General features: G+C 36.6%; 1 protein-coding gene across 3 annotated transcripts in view; it reads left to right on the top strand.

The window, feature by feature from the left end:
* XPO1 (exportin 1) overlaps positions 1–24,613 on the top strand; it is a 45,769-nt gene that overhangs the window by 14,049 nt on the left and 7,107 nt on the right. For all 3 annotated transcript variants that reach the window (XM_049650263.1, XM_049650265.1, XM_049650264.1), the window contains exons 5-18: positions 14,674–14,735; positions 14,946–14,990; positions 16,218–16,399; positions 17,613–17,661; positions 17,743–17,862; positions 18,996–19,124; positions 19,784–19,942; positions 21,277–21,474; positions 22,260–22,398; positions 22,589–22,770; positions 22,849–23,005; positions 23,106–23,269; positions 23,851–23,985; positions 24,328–24,511. In XM_049650263.1, the coding sequence (XP_049506220.1) occupies positions 14,674–14,735; positions 14,946–14,990; positions 16,218–16,399; positions 17,613–17,661; positions 17,743–17,862; positions 18,996–19,124; positions 19,784–19,942; positions 21,277–21,474; positions 22,260–22,398; positions 22,589–22,770; positions 22,849–23,005; positions 23,106–23,269; positions 23,851–23,985; positions 24,328–24,511 (1,905 nt within the window). The remainder of the gene's footprint in view (positions 1–14,673; positions 14,736–14,945; positions 14,991–16,217; positions 16,400–17,612; positions 17,662–17,742; positions 17,863–18,995; positions 19,125–19,783; positions 19,943–21,276; positions 21,475–22,259; positions 22,399–22,588; positions 22,771–22,848; positions 23,006–23,105; positions 23,270–23,850; positions 23,986–24,327; positions 24,512–24,613) is intronic.

The raw sequence follows: 24,613 nt of genomic DNA, 5'->3' as shown, positions 1-24,613 counted from the left end.
AATCCAGAATTTTATTATTTTTGGCATTTGTATTATAGTTGAATATCAGATGGGATTGTTAAATCTTTAGTAGTTATTATGCTTTAATGGAGATTATGGCTTTTGTCATGTAGCAGAGCAGGGGGAGGAATTAGTTTACCTTCTGGGGGAAAGAGGAGGCCAAAGTGGTTGAACTGTTTACAATAAGTACCGTGATAAAAAGTATATATCAACTTCTAGTTAATTGGGACCATGTTTGAAGTGAGTGAAATTTGAATGTGTGTTCTTATACATGGGTTTAAGTTTGCCAAATGGTAACTGACCAGTGATAAGTACCGTAAAAGCAAAGGAAAAACGAAATTTTAAAAGTCACAAGGCTTTACCTTGGAAATTCTGGGCGAGCGCTAGAAGATATGGACTTCTAACTTAAGGAAAGAAAAGAAAATTAGGATGTGATGATGCTTGCTATTCATATTTAACTTCTGCCTTTGTACTGTCTCAGTAACAGTCCTGTTTAAGAAACTTGGGGCAAGCTTAATCTCTTGGAGTATATTGATGTAGTTACTTCCAGTTTTCATATACTGCCTCTGTTACCTACTTTAGATCCCTTGTTAACCTCTGAAAAATATATAAGTACAAGCCTGAACTTTATAATGGGGAGTATGCTACTACTGGTGGCAGTTTTTTCTATTAAAACCAGTCTCCTGTCTTGGACTGTTGATCTTTAATATGTCTTTTTTCACTTGCTTTTTCATGTCTTTTTTATGGTGGAATAATGACCTGGATTTACTCAGCTGGTCTTTCTCTAGAAACCTGACATCTTTCTGGCATGTTTATAGGTGAATAAGACAGTTTTTAATGGCAGTGTCCTTAATGTACCATAAGCCATAGAGTAAGAATGAGAGTACAGGGGGAAATACTGCCTTCAAAAAAAGGTTCCTATTTTTTTAAACATTTTATTTGGGGTTGAAACTATTTTAGATCATGTTGTGTGACCTTCTCAGAAGTTAGTAAGTCCAGTTTGTTTGGACCAAATAGATCCTTCATATCTCGTCACTGCCCTTTAGGGATCTTCGGAGCACTTCTCGTTCCTTTGCTGCTGTTAAGTCCCTCTTTTGTTTCTAAACACATAGTCCTCTGCCTCTTACCACATAAGGATTGCACTAGATGATTCTTCGACATTTTTCTGACTTTAAAATGAAACAATTTATAATGATACTAGCTGATCATGGTTCTCCATGAAAAAATTTCTCCATGAAAAAATTGGAGGCTAAAGGGTTCCCTGAGGATTTGACATTTTTAGCCTTCTGCATGAATGAGAGCAGTAGTAAGTTTTGGTTTTTATCATAAAGTCCCAGTGCTTCTCATGTTCATGCGTGTCAGATGTGCACATACTCCAGGGTGTGTAAAACTGTTTACTTTTGAAAACCTGTCACGTTTGAAGAAACTGGAGAGAGACATGGTGATTATTCTGCCTGTAACATTTCTAGACAAAAGAATATTATTAAGAAAATTGAAGTGAATATATATTTACAGTATTATACTGTGTATAATTTTTTAAATGCACATATGAATGGACCCATCCACTTCAAGCCTGTGTTGTTCAAAGGTCAGCTGTTATCTATAAAACGATTTATCGGGGCACATGGTTGGCTTAGTCAGTTGAGCATTTGACAGTTTTGGCTCAAGACATGATCCCAGAATCATGGGATGGACCCTGGAGTTGGGCTCTGCATTGAGCATGGAGCCTGCTTAAGATTCTCTCTCCCAAGGTTCCTGGGTGGCTCAGTCAGTTAAGTGTCTGACTCTTGATTTTGGCTCAGATTGTGATCTGATAGTTCATGAGTTGGAGCCCCATGTTGGGGTCTGCACTGACAGTGCCGAGCCTGCTTGGGATTCTCTCCCCCTCTCTCTACCCCTCCCCACTCATGCTCACTCTCTAATTGAATAAATAAAATAAAAAACCTCTCCCTCTGCCCCCCCCTTGCATGTGTGCTCTCTAAAATAATAAAGATTTATCAGAATCCCCTTTCCCCTGGTATTTCTCTTAAAGACTAATGATAACGATTAAGTGGGATCTGAACTTTATAAAAACCACTCATGATGGTTACCATTGTCAGTGAGGTCATTACATGGAGGAAAAAGTGGTATAACTTCTAGGATCTTTCACAGGCTTGTTGGAAGAGCATGTAATGTGCCTCCCAGAGAATGTGAATTCCAAATTTAAATAGGCAACAACAACTTTGCATGATGCATTTAGTGTGATCGTGTTTTTAAAGTGAAACATTGGGGGGGAAATTCAGTACTCTCTGAATTTTATAATTAATTTAAACGTTGTCAATCCTGGTAGGGTTCTCCAGTCTTAAGCTTTCTTATCCCCCAAAGTACACTAAGTTTTCTGAATGTTACTTTTATTTCATCTTTAAGTAACTTAAGTATTGGGAATAAGTTTGTGTAACCCCCAAAATAATGTATATTCTTTTTATCTACAACTGTCATGTTTTTTAAAGCTGTTGTCTCCACTTGGTAGCTATTCCTTGTCCATCTTCCTTAGCATATATATTTATTTACCTAGTACATATATTGTTTCTGCTTAGTACAAAGCATTAGTTGGTATTAAGTCTATGTAAATGTATCCCTATACCAACATGCAGTAGTTGGGAAGATACAGAAAAGTTAAATAAGGTATATATAATGAGTGCTACTCTCACTATAAAAGAAGGGGATGATGATCAGGTTGAGCCCTTTAAACCTCTCCTTCATGTAAATGGCAGTATTTTATTTAAAAATTTTTTTTTTTCAACGTTTTTTTATTTATTTTTGGGACAGAGAGAGACAGAGCATGAACGGGGGAGGGGCAGAGAGAGAGGGAGACACAGAATCGGAAACAGGCTCCAGGCTCCGAGCCATCAGCCCAGAGCCTGACGCGGGGCTCGAACTCACGGACCGCGAGATGGTGACCTGGCTGAAGTCGGACGCTTAACCGACTGCGCCACCCAGGCGCCCCTAAATGGCAGTATTTTAAAGGAAGAAAACATTTGCACAGACAGCAAGCCAAAATAACTTCTACATTTTTCCAAACTAGTTTTTTTTGTTTATGTTTGTTTGTTTTGAGAGAGAGAGAGAGAGAGAGAGAGTGCCTGAGCTATGGAGGGGTAGAGAGAGAGAATTCCCCAAGCAGGCTCCGTGCTGTCAGTGCAGAACCCACAGAGACTGACAACGGGGCTCAGTCTCAACAACCATGAGATGATGACCTGAACCAAAATCAACAGCTGGATGCCTAACTGACTGAGCCACCCAGGCGCCCCAGAGAATTTTTGTTTCAATTAAAATTTTTTTATTGAAGTAAAATTGACACACAGTTTCAGGTGTACAATGTAATGCCATGCTCACCATAAGTGTAGCTTCCATTTGTCACCATACAATGCTGTTATAATATCATTGACTGTATTTTCTATGCTGTACCTTTCATCCCTATGATTTATTCCTTCCATACTGGAAACCTGTACATCCCAGTCCCCTTCAGCGCCCCCCCCCCTTTTTTTTTAGTGTTTTATTCTTCATTTTTGAGAGAGAGCATGAGCAGAGGAGGGGCAGAGAGAGAGGGAGACACAGAATCTGAAGCAACTCCAGGCTCTCAGCTGTCAACATAGAGCCTGACGCGGGGCTTAAACTCACGAACCGCAAGATCATGACCTGAGCTGAAGTCAGACGTTTAACCAACTGAGCCACCCAGATGCCCCACCCCTTCACCCCTTTACCCCTTTTGCTTCCGTGTAACCATCTGTCCTCTAGGTAGCACTAGTTTTCTCTTTATATATAGGTATGTTTCTGCTTTGTTTTGTTGGTTTATTTTGTTCCTTAGGTTCTGCATATAAATTAAATCATATGGTATTTTGTCCTTTTCTGACTTAGTTCACTTAGCATTTTACCTTCAAGAACTCATTCTTTTTTGTGGCTGAGTAATAATCCTTTGTGTGTGTGTGTGTGTATTTAACCCCACATCTTTGTCCATTCATCTGTCGATGAGCACTTAGGTTGCTTCCGCATCTTGCCTATTGGAATTAATTGCTGCAATAAACATAGGGGTGCATAGACCTTGTGAATTTGTGTTTCCATTTGAGTAAATCCGTGGTAGTAGAATTACTGGATCATACAGTATTTCTGTATGTAAGTTTTTGAGGAACCTGAACATACTTTTTTCCACAGTGGCTGCACCAGTTTACATTCCTACCAACCATGCAAGAGGGTTCTTTTTTTTTCCATATCCTTGCTGTGGATGATTATTTCTTGTGTTTTTGATTCTACCATTCTGACAGATGTAAGATGATCTCTCATTGTGGTTTTGGTTTGCATTTTCCTAATGATTAGTGATGTTGAGTATCTTTTCATGTGTTTGTTTGCCATCTGTATGTCTTCTTTGGAAAAATAACTATTCAAGTCCTCTGCCCGTTTTTAATCAGATTATATGGGGGATTTTTTGATATTGAGTTGCAGGCTTTTATGTATTTTTGATGTTAACCCCTTATTGGATAGATCATTGGCAAATATCTTCTCCCATTCAATAGGTTGCCTTGTTTTGTTGATGGTTTCCTTTGCTATGCAAAGTTCTTTTATTTTGGTGTAGTCCCAATAGTTTAATTGTGGTTTTGTTTCTTTTGCCTGAGGAGACACCTGTGCTAGGTCTAAGAGATTACTGCCTATGTTTTCTTCTAGGAGTTTTAGATTCATGTCTCATATTTAGGTGTAACTCTCTTTTAAGGTGTGTGTGTGTGTGTGTGTGTGTGTGTGCGCGCGTGTGCGCGCGCGCGGTGTAATAAGAAAGGGGTATAATTTCATTCTTTTGCATGTAGCTGTCCAGTTCTCCCAACACCCATTTGTTGAAGAGATTGGTTGCTAGACACTGAAGTAATTAAAGGTACACTAGGATTGTTAGTGATGTTGATTATCTGGGCTGCACATCAACATGAATTTTTCCAGCTAACCCTCCTCCTTTTTTAAAAATAATGTTTGCATTTGGATTAGAAAATTCTAATTAGAATTAGAAATTCTAATTTGATCCTCCCTGGGGAAAAAAATTTATCTGTATAAAGATAGCCTTATGTTTTGTTTTGTTTTGTTTTGAACCAGAGGATCATGATTTAATCTGTTAAGGCATATGGCTTACATGTCCTTTCATTTCATGAGATAAGAACTTACTATAGTTGAAAAGTCATGGTCAATTTATGAGTAGTCCCAAGTGATAAAGTCATAATTGGACATTTTGAAAGTTTGGGTGCTTAATTAAAGGTAGTTGGGCAATTAAGTTCCTGAGTTGTGTACTTCTGTGTTTTAATTTGAGTAAGTTGACAAATCCAGTTACCCAAAAGATTTTTACTCAGTGCCCTTCCTATGGAATGAGGCATATGGTACATTTATTTGTTTGTTTTAAGTTTATTTATTTTGAGAGAGAGCAGAGGAGGGGAGGAGAGAAAGGATCCCAAGCAGGCTCCGTGCTCCCCATGCAGAGCCTGAACCAGGGCTTGGACTCACAAACTGTGAGATTGTGGCCTGAGCCAAAACCCAGAACCGGACACTTAACCGACTGAACCACCCAGGTGCCCCCATGGTACAATTATTAGTATGATCTTTATGCAAAATATTTTACTCCTCTGAATCTTGACTGCTTTGCAACCATTTTGGGATATGATAGAAAAGGTAATGTGTATAAAGCCCCTGGGCCCTTCTAGGTGCTAGGTATGAATAAACATCCGGCATGTGTTTCGCCAGTCTCTTTCCACAAAAATGTATTCGTTTCACCAAATAACCTTGAAATTTCTGCAGTAGCTTCCTAACTAGGCTCCTTAATACCTACTTTTGTGTGTCCCCTATATTTACCACAAAGGATTTTACCATGTTTCGTTTATCATTTTCCCAAACAAGGGATTTTAGTGCAGAGAATTGAGGGGGTTGGTAAGGCCAGGAGAGGGCCATTGAGGTAACTCAGATGTTAGTAAACACAGGAAGCAGCTACTAACCTTAGGGAAGGGGGAACAAAAGGAAAGAGATGGTTATCAAAACCTAGAAGCTGTTCACTTATACAATTTGATAAGAAGTTTGACTTAAGCATATACCCATGAAACCACCACTGTAATCAAGGTCTTCATCTTTGTGATTGCCTTCTTTTTTACCCTTCCTCCTCCCCAGTCTTTCTGTCACTTACTTGATTAGCTGGAGTAGAATGGCTGGATAATATGGTAGGTGCATGTTTAACTGCCAAACTATATTCCAAAATAGTTGTATCATTTTACATTCTCACTAGCAGTACAGTTGACCCGTGAACAGTGTGTGTGAGGGGTTAGGGAAGCTGACCCCCTGGCAATCACATATCTGTGCAAAACTTTTGATCCCCCAGAATTTAACTACTAATAGCCTACTGTGTGTTGCCTCATTGATAACAGTTGATGAATACATATTTTGTATATTATATGTGTTTTATACTGTATTAAAGTAAGCTAGAGAAAAGTGTTAAAATCATAAGGAGAGTACATTTACAGTACTGTACTGTATTTACCTAAAAAACCCACGTATAAGGGGATCTGTGTGGCCAAACCTGCGTTGTTCAAGGGTCAACTGTAATCAATGAATCTTAAATATAACAGTTGTTTTGTGATAAAATATACATAAAGTATACATAACCATTTTAAGTGTGTAGTTCAGTGTTTGTAAATACATTCATAATATTGTACAACCATTATCACTATCAATCTCTAAAGTTTTTTCATCCCAAATTGAAACCCTACCCATTAAACATGAGCTCTCCCATTATACTGTCTCCCCAATCTCTGTTAACTACTTAACTACTGTTATGCTATCTGTCTCTGTGAATTGCTTATTCTAAGTAACTCCTGTAGGTACAATCATTTTTATGTGTGTCTGGTTAACATCACTTAGCACATGTTTCCAAGGTTTGTCCATGTTACAGCCTTCGATATCTGAATTTCATTTTTTTAATGACTGAATAATATTCTTTTGTAGTCTATACCACATTTTTATTGGTTCATCTGTGGGTGGGTGTTTGGGTTGTTTCCATCTTTTGCCCATTATAAATAATGATGCTATAAATGTAATAAAATTTAAATTCCTTATATATCCTTTATAGTTCTTGTTCAATATCTGAGGCCATAAAACCCTTTTAAGAGTGATCGATGTTCTGGGGTACCTGGGTGGCTCGATCAGTTAAGCTTTGGACTTTGGCTCAGGTCATGATCTCATGGTTCAGTTCATGAGCTCAAGCCCCATGTCAGGCTCCACACTGGCAGTGCAGAGAGTCTGCTTGGGATTCTCTCTCCTCTATCTCTGCCCTTCCCCACTTGTGCTTTCTCTCTCATTGTCAGAATAAACAAAAGAGTGATCATTGTTCCTACAGCTTGTTCCTCCTGAAATTACTAAACATGCAGGTAATAATCGTTCTAGCCTATCTGTGTGAGCCCTGGGTTAAGAATTCCCGCTTTTGAGGGGTGCCTGGGTGGCTCAGTTGGTTAGGCGTCCGACTTCAGCTCAGGTCGTGCTCTTGCGGGGTTCCTGCGTTTGAGCCCCGCGTCGGGCTCTGTGCGGGCAGCTGAGAGCCTAGAGCCTGCTTTGGATTCTGTATCTTCTCCCCTCTCTCTGTCCCTCCCCCACTCGCACTCGGTGTCTCTCTCTCTCTCTCTCTCTCATTCTCTCTCTCAAAGATAAACATTAAAATTTTTTAAAAATTCCCACTTTTGAATTGATTTAGCTGTCTCTCATTTTGCTGTTTGTTATCTGAAGTATTGAATTGAGTGAAGAGTAGGAACCGTACTCTGGATTCATTTGTACAAGAAGGTGTAAAGAGGATAAGATAACTATATTTTAGTGTCTGTCTTTCTGATGGTCACTGTTGGTGGTTAGATGGACAGGTATTTGTGATAAATTTATGGCACAGGGAAAGAACCTTACTTTCAATTAAAATGGCTCTGATGGAGAAATGTACCAAACTTGCATTGTTAGAGCTTAAGAATGTAAAGAAATATTTAAAGTGGAATTGGAGGGGCACCTGACTGGCTCAGTCAGGAGAGCATATGACTTGATTTGAGGGTTGTGAGTTTGAGGCCCACATTGGGGTAGAGTTTACTTAAAATAATAATGCATCAATAAATTTATAAAGGGGAATTGGATACTTTTAAGTATTGCACAGTGGTTGGAACTGGGGTGAACTCAGTTTTGTCTGTAGTTTTGCTTTTATAATAATAGTGTGTTGAGATTTTGTTTTCTGTAATATGTAAAAATTAGCCACTGTGAAAGAGGAATCAGAATGTGCAACTTTTTTTTTTTAAATACTTATTTTTGAGATAGAACAAGTGGGGGAGGTGCAGAGAGAGAGGGAGACAGGTATGAAGCAGACTCTGCACTGACAGCAGAGAGCCCGTTGTGGGGCTCGAACTCAGGAACTGCAAGATCATGACCTGGGCCAAAGTTGGATGCTTCACCAGCTGAGCCACCCATGCACCCCCAGAATGTGCAGCTTTTTTATTCAACATATTTTATAATTTGTCTAGGAATGCAATTTTTCTTAGTAGGTAGAATCATGTATTTGGTGGAAAAGTTGCTGACAATCTATCACTGACCAGATGGGATGCTAAGGTAGAACCTTAAGTAAATTTTGAAAAGTAAGGCTTTTGCTCCCAGGGGAATATGACATCCACAGGAAGTTGTAGTCAGTAATAAGTTCTCATATTTTAAAGGTTTTTAGTGAATCCTCTTTATGAAATTCAGGTTTGGTAATGGATTTCTTTTACCCTGTCATTATCCACTTTTTGGAAGGTATTCCTAGATGCAAGTAGCTTGCAAGATGATGTGTAACTTCTAAGGCAGGATAATGTTTATTTTATATTTTCTAATGTTTATTTTTGAGAGAGAGAGAGTGTGAGCAGGGGAGGGGCAGAGAGAGAGGGAGACACAGAATCTGAAGCAGCCTCCAGGCTCTAAGCAATCAGCACAGAGCCTGGACACAGGGCTTGAACTAAGAAACTGTGAGATCATGACCTCAGCTAAAGTTGGATGTTTAACCCACTGAGCCACCCATGTGCCCCAGGATGAGGTTTATTTTAATCTTACCTTTTCATTAGCTAAAGTTGACATTATCTCTATTTTCAATAAGTTTATGTTGACTGTTTAGCATTGCTTGTTTTTTTATTTTAATGTTTATTTTTGAGAGAGACAGACACAGCATGAGCAGGGGAGGGGCAGAGAGGGAGGGAGACACAGAATCTAAAGCAGGCTCCAGGCTCTGAGCTGTCAGCACAGAGCCCAATGTGGGGCTTAAACTCATGAGCTGTGAGATCATAACCTGAACTGAAGTCCGACACTCAAGTTACTGAGCCACCCACGCACCCCGATTGTTTATTGTAAATAAGACTGTCAGAAGACATTTTTTTTACCTTGAGAAAATAGATTATAAGAGATAAATGCATAAACATGGATTTGAAAATTTTGCATCATAATATGCTTTTCTATGACTAGTTTGCCATTTTTATGCTAGCGTAGATTTTAAAGAAAATATACATGGCCAGTCTTTTTTAAAAAGCAACACTTAAAAAAATAAAATAGCACTCTTCAGTACTTTGTAGGTTAATTTAAACTTCGGAGGTGAATTTTTGTTCAAATTGAGAAGAATAGAATGAGGAGCTATAGATAAAAATTTGTTAAAAGTGATTTTATGAATCCCTTGAAAAGCTTGATGACATAGTAACAAGAACATAATTGTGCTGAAATGTTCTTGATTTTTCAAAAACTTTTTAATTTTATCTATATTTGTGTGTCTTATTGTTTCTTCATTCCCAAAGAGGAGCTTAGAAAGCTGCTGGAAGAAATATCCCAGGTTCTTCACATACACTTTCTGAATGATAGGAAACAGACAATTTTATATTAATAGGTTTTGACAGATAATAAAGTTTTATATGAATGTGTATAGGGAGTGCCTTATTTTAAGAAATTTATATTATGTGAATATCTCTTTTGCACGTGACAAACATGAATTCATTTGGTACAAAGAATAAGACACTGAGAATATATAATTTTCTGTAAAATCTCAGATAATTTTCTGTTAAGTTTCAGAAGCTGAGCTTCTCTAATAGTTGTCACCATTTGGCTTTTCTGCCTTGATAAGCACGATGTCATTGCACTATTTCTTTAGTTTTTATTTAAAAGTGTTTTTTTTTTTTTTAAGCTTACTTGAGAGAGACAGAGACCATGCGAGTGGCAGAGGGCCAGAGAGAGAATCCCAAGCAAGTTCCGCAATGCCAGTGTAGAGCCTGACTTGGGGCCCTAACTCACAGAACCGTGAGATCATGGCCTGAGCCAAAACCAAGAGTCGGACACTTAACTCAGCCACCTAGGCGCTCCATTGTGCTATTTATTTACAGTTGTAAAACTCCTCCTCTTTGAGCTGCTTTTTTAAATTTTGGGTAAGCCATGGAATGTACTTGGGGAAGAAGTTAGAGTACTTGATGAAATAAGCTTTGTACCTATAGCAATAGGAGATTCCAGACACTTTGTGTGCAGCACTACTTGATCAGAAAAGGCATTGTTCCGGTGTTCTGAAGGGATTGAAGTACTGTCATTTCAGAGTGACATTAAATTAAATTAATATTATATTGTCTGTGAGAAATTTCCATTTTTGTTTTCCTACTATTTTCATCATTTACGCTTTGCTTCATCTACAGGTGAACCCCAGACCTCTGAAAACAGGGAGAAGATACTTAATTGATTTAATTGCTAACAGAAGAGTTGAAGGATCTATTTGATCCTATTTTACTGTTCCCTGAGGCTGAGAAAAGCCTCCAAACAGATATGTGTTCCAAATAGAGGCAGCAATAGTGGTTTTAGACATTGTTTCATTTCTTATGACAGATTAAGAAGAAAACTACTAAATCTCATTATATGGTATTGTCTCTCCTTTAACAGAGAGAAGGCAATATATTTCTGTTTTTAGGCTGTTTCCTGTGTTAAGAGGATTCAGAGGAATGTTTATTGTTATTCATATTTTTTTAGAATTGTCATTTAATTTTTTAAAGATGCCTTAGTAGTAGTATTTATGTAAAGAACAGAAGGACCAGCGATACCATATTTACGTTTTGGTTAAATCTTCTGGACACTAAGGATATGTGGGATTGTTTTGTGGGTTAGCCTAAATAATTGGTAAAATTTAGCTTTTTTTTTTTTTTAAGTTTATTTATTTTGAGAGAGAACACTGGGGAGGAGGGAGGGAGAGAGAGAGGATTTCAAGCAGGCTCCATGCTGTCAGCACAGAGCTCTACACTGGGCTTGAACTCACAAGACTCTGAAATCATGACCTGAGCTGAAATCGAGTTGGATATTTAATCAACTGAGCCACACAGGTGCGCACCTAGCTTGTTTTTTAAAACTGATGTATGGTTGTTACAATAAATGATTCATGTACTGAAACACTTGTTTTAAAATAAGTTTGATACTCAGAGCACCTGGGTAGCTCGGTTGGTGACAGTGCAGAGCCTTCTTGGGACTCTCTCTGCCTCTCCCCTGCTCATGTGTGCTGTTGCAGTCTGAAAATAAATGTTAATAAAACAAATTTGATATTCTTATTTCCTTTTTTTACTGTCTTATTAAAACTCGACCTGATTTTGTGTCCACATAGCCTTCTTCTTGTTTTAAAATAATTTTAGACTGTAGAAATGTTGCCCAAAAAATATAGAATGCACTTAATACCCTTTGGTTTATTCTAATACTAACAAGCTTCTGCAACCATAATAAAATTATCAGAACCATAGCAGGGGGGTGCCTGCGTGGGTGGCTCAGTCGGTTAAGCATCCGACTTCAGCTCAGGTCATGATCTTGTAGTTTGTGAGTTCGAGCCCCGTGTCAGGTTCTTTGCTGACAGCTCAGGCTGGAAGTTGCTTCAGATTCTGTGTCGTCCCCCGCCCCCCACCACCGTGTACTCTTCCCCCGCTCAATATTGTCTCTATCTCAAAAATAAACATTAAAAAATTTTATCAAAACCATGAAAAAAACATTGGTTCGGTACTATTAACTGAACTATGCCCATTTAAATTTCACGTGTTTTTTCTAAAGGCCTTTTTCTGTTCTACAGCTTAGTGTGTTTTTTTTAGTGTTCTTATGTGTGATGGTTCTTAATCCTTGCTTGATACATCTTTGACACTTTTTGATGAATTTTGATCATTTATTTATTTTGTAGAGTGTATTTCAGTTTAGGTTTGTCTTAATTCCTCGGGATTAAATGGAGGTTCCATGATTTTTTGGTAAGAATGTCATAATGGTGTTGTATGTCCCAGGTGCCTGGGTGGCTCAGTCAGTTGGGCATCAGATGTTGGCTCAGGGTCATGATCTCACAGTTCATGGGTTCGAGCCCTGCGTCTGGCTCTGTGCTGACAGCTCAAAGCCTGGAGTCTGCTTTGGATTCTGTGGCTCCCTCTCTCTCTCTCTGTCCCTTCCACACTCATGCTGTCTCTCTCTCAAAAATAAATAAAACAATAAAATTTTTTTAAGAATAATGGTGTTGTGTCCTCAGTCCACCAAGACAGGGTATGTAATGCTAGTACATTTATTTATTATTAACATTTATTATCTGGTTATGGTGGTTCCTGCTGTTTTTTTAACAAAATTACTGGGTTTTTTCCTTGAAAACGATCTTGGGATAATTGAGATCACACTGGTATCTTATTTTTTCTGAAAGGTTTTCCCATTCTTTTTTAGCATTAATTGATAGATTTTGTCTGCAGCATTTAGTATTGTGGTCTTTGCCTAGGGTAGAACTAGCTTTTAAAAATGTAAATGAAGAGTGCCTGGGTGGCTCAGTTGGTTGAGAATCCCGACTTCAGCTCAGGTCATGATCTCATGGTTTGTGGGTTCAAGCTCCATGTCAGCTGTGCTGACAGCTCAGAGCCTGAAGCCTGGTTCAGAGTGTGTGTGTGTGTGTGTGTGTGTGTGTGTCTTAAAAATGAACAAACATTAAAAAACTTTATTAAAAACATAAATGAGATAGTTTATATTAGATTGTATATAACAAATTTTTGGCACTTACCAAACAGTTTTTTAAATGTCTCTTAATCTGTGAATATTGATACCATTTAACATTACATTTTCAGTTGATAAATAGTTCTCGTGTGACTTTATTGTACTAGTAGTTTTTTTACAATAAGGAAATTATTTACATAATTAGTGTATTTTAATGTTTAGTTGCTTGGAATATGAAAGAAAATGGAGGAACAAATGGAATAAATTTAATACTTCAGCACATGAAGTATTGAGATGATTTTACAATCAAATCAGCATTTTACTGCCTTCATGTCAGCTGTATTTCCTGCTTGATATTATGGGTAAATTTCTTAGCAAATCCCCTCTCCCTGAGTTCCAAATTTGTTACATAAAGCTTGGGGCAACATAGTTCCAGAAGCTCTTGAACTGTATTTTCAAAGGTCAGGTAGCTGTCAAAGATGATGATCGTTTGGTACCAAAGCCTAAATTAAATGTGAGAATAGTTTTTATATGGTAGGAAATCATAATTTGTTTATTTAAGGGTCCTACCTCTCAAACCCATTGGATGTATTGATGTAGGAGCACTGTGTAATTTTAAAACTGAAGGGAACTTATAATAGATGTTCTGTAAATTTTGAATGATGTGAATTAAAATCACAGGCAAGAAGTCTTGTTGTTTAAAGAATAGGTTGTACTATTAAGATATCCTTAAGTAAATAACATTATAAACAAAGCTTTCTCCTTAATTCTTGTGTATTGTAGTGGAGGGGACAAGTTAAAATCACTTCCACCTCAGGAGCCTGGGTGGCTCAGTCGGTTAAGTATCCAACTTTTGATTTCAGCTCAGGTCACGATCTCCCAGTTGGTGAAATCAAGCCCTATGTCAGGCTCTGGGCAGACAGTGCGGAACCTGCTTTGGGATTCTCTGCCCCTCCCCTGCTCAGGTGTACTTTCTCTCAAAATAAAAAATTTCTAGGAATACCTTAATGTTACAATTAAATTTGAAAAGGGAAACAACATCTAATCTTGATTTAGAAATATTTTCAATAGGGGCGCCTGGGTGGCTCAGTCGGTTAAGCATCGGACTTCAGCTCAGGTCATGATCTCGTGGTCCATGAGTTTGAGTCCGTGAGTTCGAGCCCCGCGTCGGGCTCTGTGCTGACAGCTCAGAGCCTGGACCCTGTTTCAGATTCTGTGTCTCCCTTTCTCTCTGACCCTCCCCTGTTCATGCTCTGTCTCTTTCGGTCTCAAAAATAAATGGTAAAACATTTTTTTCAAAAAAATATATTTTCAATAAACTTACTTAGAATGCTTTTCAGGGGTTTTGTAGTTTTAACCTTATAAAAATAAGTTTGTTTATTTAAATGAACAACAAATTAATCCCTGGTGGGGTTTTTTTTGTAATTACATGTTGACTGATATAGCATTAAAGAATATTTTAGAATATAATCTGTAGTTGTTAAACCTATACATGTGGTAAAGTTAACAAAAGTTAAAATTTAAAGGGTAGTACACAAAAATGATGGGCATCATTCAAAAATGTAAATATTTCTGGTGGGATTGGGGTTTATTATCTGACCTTTTATCTTCCCCTTCCTCGGTTTTTTGTTACTGATGATTTATCGGCGTGCTATGAAAGTGTTGAATATTTTTTTTTAATAGGAATTAAAAAATACGTTGTTGGCCTCATTATCAAGACGTCATCTGACCCAACTTGTGTAGAGGTAAGACCATTTTTGGAAATTAGTGTGAGAATTTAAAATCATTTAAATAATGAATCTTCAGCTTAAATCTACTCCTGTCACAGACATACAAACATATATGTACAATCATTTACAGTAGATCTGCATTCATTTTTTTCAGAGGAATTCCTTTGCTTGTGTTCTTACTATTATTTTAGACATTCATTTAATTAAACTTTTTTCTTTTCTTAGAAGGAAAAGGTGTATATTGGAAAATTAAATATGATTCTTGTTCAGGTAAGCTTTTACTTGATTTACTGTTTTCCATAGAATAATTAATGCTTCAGTTAGGCTGATTACTGGAACAAAATATTCAAACCTACTTTGTCAAATAGCTAGACTAACATCTTAAAGTAATAATAGTTTTTACAGTAACTATAACCTACTGTTTTTGCATTTGAAATCGTAATTTTGCTATGGTTGGAAACTTTATATACTGTAAGTTCATCACTTCTATGGCTCCAGTATGGATCAGACCCATTACAGTTTTTTCATTTGCCTGTTCCTTTGCATACTTTTTTTCCATGTCATCTGTCTCCATTTTAATTCATAAATCATTGCTTTTGAATTCAACATTCCTTAAACCGATCTCTACACCTAGTCTGTTTTTCAAACTTCTCTAATAATTTCACTTTTGAATTTTGTATTTACATATTTTTTATAATACTGCAAAAATTTTCCTGAGAACATTAATTGGTGTGTGAGGAAAAAATACAGATTTTTCCATTTAGTAAGTGATGAAAACATTTGGGTTTTCATTAAGTTACGCTTTTATCCTGGGGACTTTTTGTTGTCAGCCTATCTTTGGGATGGAGAGAAGTACAAAGAAGTTAGTTACATCTTATAGTAACAGGTACTATATAGAATATCTGGTTGGGAAAATCCTAGTGTGCATAATATATAGTATAGACTTCAAAATGTAATGCAGTTCATTAGACTTTGGTCAAAGATGATTCCATCCCCAATTATAATGCTGCCTTCCAAATTTATATGAGAAAATGAGCCTCTCTGCCCATTATGTTTTTACTGCTTAGAGTTAGATCTTTATATCTACTAGGATAATATGTACGTGTGTATCCAGCTTTATTGATATGCATGCGTATTAGAACCGACTAGACCAGGGTACCTGGCTGGCTCAGTTGGTGGAACACGCAAGCATGCATCTCTTGATCTTGGGGTTATGAGTTCATGCCCTGCGTTAGGTGTACAGATTACTTAAAATCTTTCATTAAAAAAGAAAAAGGAACCAGACTAGACCAATTGGGAAAACTGAGAGGAGTCCTGGGCATTTGAAGCCGAAAACTTTATCTGTGCTATACTTTATCTATGTTATACTTTATCTAGTTGATTCTATAGAGGCTGGCACATTTCAAGGGGGAAAAAATGAAAAGTGGTTGTTACTCACTCTTGCTTTATCTGCCATTGAGAAGTAAAATGAAATTAACATTTCCTATCTTATTTCAGATACTGAAACAAGAATGGCCAAAACACTGGCCAACTTTTATCAGTGACATTGTTGGAGCAAGTAGGACGAGTGAAAGTCTCTGTCAGAATAATATGGTGATTCTTAAACTCTTGAGTGAAGAAGTGTTTGATTTCTCTAGTGGACAAATAACTCAAGTGAAAGCTAAGCATTTAAAAGACAGGCAAGTAATTATTTTGCTTTAGAATTTAAGCTTTTCTGAAAGGATGTCCAGGAATTTGGAGGTAGATTATAAATTTTTGAGATTGTAAATATGTTAAATTACTTTTGTTTTTGTGTACAAATTTAAATAGTCCTAGAATGGACCTAATAATTCTAAATCTGGAGCCTTGAAAAATTATGTGTGATGATAAAGATAAGATGTCATACTTCATTGTCCCAGCAAAATAACTTCATACATCTCATGCAAAAGGAGTATAGGTGTGGAGTTTCTAGAAACCTTTGGGATCTGTTTTTATATGGTGACTAAATATAATTCAAGGAAATGACTTGGGTCCAAATGTCAACTGAATTGTTACCAGTCCTGTGTCCTGGGAAGCAGGCCACTTTATTTTTTCACTTAGTGATAAAAATTTGTTCTCGTCGGTAGGGCACAGCAGTATTTCACATTTATATATTCAAACTAGCTTCAGACTTCACAAGTTTGTCTCTGTTTTGGTGTATAAGCATATTTTAGGATTTAGGATACACGTATATAATGCCACCCCTCTTATTTTGCAGAGTTTTGTTTCAACTATCTTGATTTAAAAGATTGATTTTGGGTGCTTGGCTGGGTCAGTCAGAGCATGCGACTCTTCTTGATCTTAGGGTTGTAAGTTCACATCTCACGTTGGGTATACAGATTACTTAAATAAAATCTTAGGGGCGCCTGGGTGGCTGGCTCAGTTGGTTAAGCACCCAATTCTTTGTTTTCAGCTCAGATCATGGTTTCATGGTTCATGGGACTGAGCCCTGTGTCAGCCTCTTGTTGCTGACAGTACAGAACCTGCTTGGGATTCTCTCTCCCTCTCTGTCTCTCTCACTGCCCCCCTCGCATTCCCTCCCCCACTCCTCAAAATAAACAATTTTTTAAAAATAAAAAAATCACTAAAAAGACCAGATGGATTGAAATTACTCACATTAGAGGAAGACAAAAATCTCCACAAAATCAAATTATGTGCTCTTTATAGTATTCTTTATGGGTAAGCTTTGAAAGAGTGATACTACATGTAGTTTTAGTAACTTTTGTAGCTTTTGATGAAGTTATTGATATTTGTGTTTAAATAGAAGTGACTCAAATTTTTAGCGACCAGATTGGTGACATTTTTAGTAATTTTCTTACTATGTGAATAATTACAGTATTTGTGTCTTCTAAACAGTTTACTTTTTTCTTTTAGCATGTGCAATGAATTCTCGCAAATTTTCCAGCTGTGTCAGTTTGTGATGGTAAGTGCTTTTGATTTCATTTTTTAAGTAGCAGTTAATTATAGGAAGAGGATTATTTACCAGGTATGTTTTCATTAATAGGAAAATTCCCAAAATGCTCCACTTGTACATGCAACTTTGGAAACATTGCTCAGATTTCTTAATTGGATTCCACTGGGATATATTTTTGAGACCAAGTTAATCAGCACATTAATTTATAAGGTATAGTGAATACATTTCTTTATCACTGTCTAGTTGGCATATGTTCATAATTTGTAATGCTCTGTGCTATAGAAAAACCATTTTGCATTTTATAGGTATAACTAGTGTTATTTCTAAGATGAGAAAACTGCTCAGGAGAATTTTTCATTAGTTGCAGCTGGTAGTTCTTTGAAATGGTGTCAGAAATCTTAGAAATCCATGTGAACCACTGTTTAACAGATTTGATTTGATTTTAGTTGATTGTATAGGTCACAATAAGGTAAATCAAGGGACATTTCTATAAAACAAAGTCTGGGTTTTTTCCTTTTTTTTTTAAACCAATAGTGTGTAATGCCTAGCCTATATGAGGTCTTAATAATTGTTCATCCAGAGATGACTGGGTACCACCAATTGGTGCATTATTTTTCCAGATGTTTTCTTGGCAGATACGATGAATAAATTTGTATGCCTAATTGAGGCCTTATTATAACTTAACATTTGAGGCTTTATAGTTCAGTTCATTGAGGTAATACTCTGTTCTAATATGTGAATTTATAATACTTGAGACATTGTATTGGTAGATAATTATATATAAAACTTATTGTCAGTTGTACTGCAGAGGAAACATTGTGAAATAATAATGACACTTATCTGCTTTTCTAAATATTTATTTTGCATAAATTTTATACATGTATCAGGGCAATAGGCATGTCTGTTATTTCTTTTTTAAGGTTTTTGGTGCTTACCAAATTGCCATCCACAAATGGTATGCCAATTTTGTCACACGTTTGTTAATCCTAGGTGTGCTGCCCATCTCTTAAAATCCTAAGTAAATCCTGGGACTTTCTTAGACTATGCATAAAACATAATGTCCTTAATTAAGGCATATAGTAGATTTTGGGAAGTCACTAAGCAACTTTGTGTTTTAGATGTCTGAAGACCTATCAAAATAAAGCACAGTTTGCTCCTGAAGCTTTTACTGTCTATTGGATGTATAATGAAATTTCCTCAAAATATATGTGCAAACAAAATGTATCTATCCATTTATCTGTTTTTTTCCCTCTTATGTTCTCAATTGTTAAAACCTTTATTTTTTTTAATTGTTAATAAAGTATTAATGGCCATTTAATTTTATGCTTCGTTTATTAAAATAGTTCCTGAATGTTCCAATGTTTCGAAATGTCTCTCTGAAGTGCCTCACTGAGATTGCTGGTGTAAGTGTAAGCCAATATGAGGAACAATTTGTAACATTATTTACACTGACAATGATGCAGCTAAAACAGGTAATACAACACTTAACAACAGACTAAATAATTTTAGTGCTTTGGAAAAAGTTGGGTTGAACTGCTTTGTCACAACTAATCAATCATAACAGATCTGCTATAATGTGATTGTGTATTTATTATATAAAATAAGATTAGGTAGAGGTTTTAGTGAACATTTTGAAAATTCCTTGAAATAAAGATTCTGGGAGTATCATAGTAATGTATTTAAACAATTTAAAAACTTGGAAACCTGAGGTTTAAGTATTAGCTTTTCTTCTGAAAACTTATGTCTCTAAACTAAAGAGATGGTCCAGAGCAATCTTGATTAGGTATGTAGGAAATTATTCGGAATGTTACTCATAATACTACATAACAGTTTGTGTTTACAATACGAATGAATTACTTGAATATTTTTGTTTCTAATAACATTAAGGAAGGAAAAGTCTGATAACGGAAAAATTGAAAAGAAATCTTATCACTTGTAGCATTTTTAAAAATCAGAAGCCAGAACACAAAAACAACTATAAAGAACCAAAGGTTTCTAGTGAAGAATAATCTATTTAAGTCTATGGTTTAATATTAGTAACAAGGAGATCAAATTTTAGGGCTTAGAAATAATGTCTTTTGTGGGTTTTAAAATACAGGCTCAGACTAATGGTCCATATTTAAACTTGTAGATGCTACCTTTAAATACCAATATTCGACTTGCGTACTCAAATGGAAAAGATGATGAACAGAACTTTATTCAGAATCTCAGTTTGTTTCTCTGCACCTTTCTTAAGGAACATGGTCAACTTATAGAAAAAAGGTTAAATCTCAGGGAAACACTCATGGAGGTAGGCTTTATGAAGCCTCTGGCTTCTGAAATTCTTCTCTACATAATGAAAGCTTTTTCAGAAATGCCTTTGTTCTAAAATGTCTACCCTTTTATTAATGTCTGTACCTTTGATGTATCTTCTTACCTCTTACTCGTCAGTGCATAAAAATATGTTCTGAGTTACAGGCTGAATTTGCTTTTTTATATTTTCAATAATGCCAGATCAGTAATTTTATTATCAAAATTAAATTCCTAAAGGGTACTCAGACATTTCTGAGATGGAGTCTAAAGATAGTCTTTAAAATTGAAGTGTGATGCATGTAACGTAAAACTGTATTTTATAGTGTACAGTTCAGTGACATTCACAGTGTTATCAACTGTCACCTTTTCTAAAACCTTTTCATCACCCACAAAGGGTGACATACCTATTAAAATAATCCCTCATTCTGCTCTCCCCCCAGCTCCTTAGCAACCACTTATTTGCTCTCTGTGGGTTTACCTATTCTGAACCGTTCATATAAATGGGCTCATGGTTTTTGTAGTTAGCTTCTTTCACTTAGCATGTTTTTAGGGTTCATTCATCTTGCAGCCTATATATTTCATTTCTTTGTGTTTCATTTCATTATTCTTTGAATAATGTTCCATTGTATGATTATATCATATTTTGCATGTCCACTCCTGAGTAGATGGATATTTGGATTGTTTACAGTTTACTATTGGTACTAAATGTCCATACCTTTTTAGGGGACTTAATTAACATGTATTGGCTAATAACTACATAAGGTTTTTGAAGTATTCCAGGACCTGTCAGAAGACACAGTTTGGGGTCCTTGGTTGGCTCAGTCAGTTAAACGTCCTAACTCCTGATTACGGTTCATGAGATTGAGCACAGAGCCTGCTTGGGATTTTCTCTCTCTCCCTCAAAAACAAATAAATTAATGAAACATTAATAAAAAGAAGAAGAAGGGCGCCTGCTTTGCTCAATGGGTTAAGCATCCAACTTCGTGCTTAGTTCAGGTTATGATCTGGCTTGTTGGTTGAGCCCCGTGTTGGGCTCTGTGCTGACTGCTCAAAGCCTGGGGCCTGCTTAGAATTTTGTGTCTCCCTCTCTCTTTCGGCCCCTCTCCCACTTGTTCTCTGTTTCTCTCAAAAATAAACATGTAAAAAAAGGGATGAAGAAGAAAGCACAATTTGTTCCTACAGAATATCTGTAGTGTGTTAGATGAATGATGAAACAGTTGTGTAAAATGAAGCATGAATTTTTATTTCCTGTTAATGTAACGAGTGGAAGGCAATTTGTGGTAGGATAATAATGTCTAAGGATTATTTTGATAGTTTTGGTCTTCTTTGTAGGCCCTTCATTATATGTTGTTGGTATCAGAAGTGGAGGAAACTGAAATCTTTAAGATTTGTCTTGAGTACTGGAATCATTTAGCAGCTGAACTCTATAGAGAGAGCCCATTCTCTACATCTGCTTCTCCGTTGCTATCTGGAAGCCAACATTTTGATGTTCCTCCCAGGAGACAGCTGTATTTGCCCGTGTTATCCAAGGTAACTCAATTGGGTGGTTGATTGCTCACTCTTCCTGTTCCTTGCTGTGATTTTGAAGACTAAATGCAAATGGTGGGTTTTATTTTATTTTGGCTTTTATAATCTATCCAAATAAAAGAGTTGCAAAAATTGAATCCCAACTTTTTCATGCCCGTTCAAAACTAGACCATTGAAAGGGATTGGTTTAAGAGCTTTGGTTTTTAGTAGTGTGGCCTTACGAGTATACTGCATCAGCACCACCAGTGAGTTTGTTAGAAATGCAGATTAAGAGGTGCCTGGGTGGCTCAGTGGGTTAAGCGGCCTACTTTGGCTTTGGCTCTGGCTCAGGCTCAGGCTCAGGTCGTGATCTCACCTTTTGTGAGTTCAAGCCCCGCATCAGATCCTGTGCTAACGGCTCGGAGCCTGGAGCCTGCTTCGGATGCTGTCTCCCCCTGTCTCTCGGCCCCTCCCCTGCTCGCACTCTGTCTGTCTCTCTCTCAAAAACAAACAAACATTAAAAGTTTAAAAAAAAGAAATGCAAGTTAAGAGATCACTTACCAATCTACTGAATCAGTCTCTAGATGAGACACAGGAAACTTAACAGTAGATGTTTATTCATGATAAATAACATTAGAAAACTTACTGTAGAATTCTATTTTCTAAATGTCTATATTTTATATTGTGAGAACAATTTTGGGAGGTATGTTGGTCTAAGTATAAAGTGCTTATTCTTAATTTTTTTTCCTATGCTGGATGTGGCTGATTTCATAGAGGTAACAGGTTTTTCTTGTGTATTTGTTGAATAGGTCCGTTTATTAATGGTTAGTCGTATGGCTAAACCAGAGGAAGTATTGGTTGTAGAAAATGATCAGGGAGAAGTTGTAAGAGAATTCATGAAGGATACAGATTCCATTAATTTGTATAAGAATATGAGAGAAACATTAGGTAAGTTAATAAATGCTGTCAATTTAATCTTCATCTTTAGAATTCTCTTGGGGTGAAAATACTAGGAAATGTATAGTTTTCTGAATTGTCAACAACCATCTTTATTAACGTGCTGTTATTTCTTAGTTAATATTTCTATTCATAGAGTTTTGCTATTTGACGTTTTGGAACCTTTTCCCTTCCTTTATAGTTTATCTCACTCACCTGGATTATGTAGATACAGAAAGAATAATGACTGAGAAGCTTCACAATCAAGTGAATGGTACAGAGTGGTCATGGAAAAATTTGAATACATTGTGTTGGGCAATAGGCTCCATTAGTGGAGCAATGCATGAAGAGGATGAAAAACGATTTCTTGTTACTGTTATAAAGGTATGCGAGTGGTAGCAACTGGAACCTTTAGGTCACTGTATTTTATTCTAAATGACTGAAATTTCTCTTGTTTTACAGGATCTATTAGGATTATGTGAACAGAAAAGAGGCAAAGATAATAAAGCTATTATCGCTTCAAATATCATGTACATAGTAGGTCAATATCCAAGATTTTTAAGAGCTCACTGGAAATTTTTGAAGACTGTAGTTAACAAGTTGTTTGAATTTATGCATGGTAAATCCTCTTTAATATATATTACTTAGTTATTCTATGCTTCTTGAACAAAAACATTTTTTCTTGAAAATCTTATGATAAATGTTTTTGTTTTGTTTAGAGACCCATGATGGAGTCCAAGATATGGCTTGTGATACTTTCATTAAAATAGCTCAGAAATGCCGCAGGCATTTTGTTCAGGTTCAGGTTGGAGAAGTAATGCCATTTATTGATGAAATTTTGAACAATATCAACACCATAATTTGTGATCTTCAGCCTCAACAGGTATGTAGAGCTCTGAGTATATCTCTCTTAGAAAATGACTACTGTTTTAATCGGAATGCATTAATGGGAATAGAGAGTTCCATACATCACTCAGGACCCATCATAAGTACACGTGTTAATCCTCCTCCCTATTTCACCTGTCCCTCCACCCACCTCTCTGTTGGAGTGGTTAAATGTTCATAATGAGACAAAAATTTAACCAGAAGTTTGTTAGGCTGTTTGTCTACCTGATGCAAGTTATTTCTCACACTCATAAAATGAGTTCCACTACAAACATGAATTGCTTTCCTTATGATGCATTAAAGTAAAATATCTGGGGGTGCATGAGTGGCTCATCTGGTTAAGCATCTGACTCTAGATTTCTGCTCAGGTCATGATCTTTGTGTTTCATGGCTTCGAGCCCCATGTCAGTGTCTGTGCTGACTGACAGAGTGTAACCTGCTTCAGGTTTTCTCTCTCTCTGCCCCTCCCCTTCTCCCGTGCATGTGCTCTCTGTCTCAGTCTCCTCCCTGCCTCCCCCCGGCCCCCAAATAAATGAACTTTTTTTTTTTCTTAAGTAAAATGTCTGCCTTTTTACATAGGTCCATACATTTTATGAAGCTGTGGGGTACATGATTGGTGCACAAACAGACCAAACAGTGCAAGAACATTTAATAGAAAAATATATGCTACTTCCTAATCAGGTTTGGGATAGCATAATCCAGCAGGCAACCAAAGTAAGTTTTACTACTTTTTTTCAAAGTTCTAACGGAATGCAAGACATGTTATTTACAAAAAGTAATGAATTCAGTACCTTTGATGTGTATTCGTTATCCATGAATGGTTTCTGCATTTTTGCACATTAAAAAGAATTACACTATAATCTTACTCTGTTTTGATGGTTTAGTGGGACACTTTCTATTCTTGTAGACATAGGCAATAAAGATTTTTGTATTTGTTTTACTCTCATTATAAATGTGCGGGTGGTTTGGAGTAAGGTGTAGGTAGTGTTTTTTCCTTTAGTAATTACAAAGGTAAATTTCATGTGATTAATGAAATTTGTTACTTGTCCTTCACAGAATGTGGATATACTTAAAGATCCTGAAACAGTCAAGCAGCTCGGTAGCATATTGAAAACAAATGTTAGAGCCTGCAAAGCTGTTGGACACCCCTTTGTAATTCAGCTTGGGAGAATTTATTTAGATATGCTTAATGTATACAAGTGCCTCAGTGAAAATATTTCAGCAGCTATCCAAGCTAATGGTAAGTGATTCTGAACTTTTGTGGAGTGGTGTATGACAAGTCAGTTCTTTAAACATTCATTTCTCACGGATTTAAGTTAACTCTCCCAATGTCCCACATGAC

Source organism: Panthera uncia (assembly GCF_023721935.1).
Source record: "Panthera uncia isolate 11264 chromosome A3 unlocalized genomic scaffold, Puncia_PCG_1.0 HiC_scaffold_11, whole genome shotgun sequence".
NCBI lineage: Eukaryota > Metazoa > Chordata > Mammalia > Carnivora > Felidae > Panthera > Panthera uncia.
The sequence above is the reverse complement of the archived record's forward strand: the minus strand, read 5'-3'. Positions and strand labels throughout refer to the sequence as shown.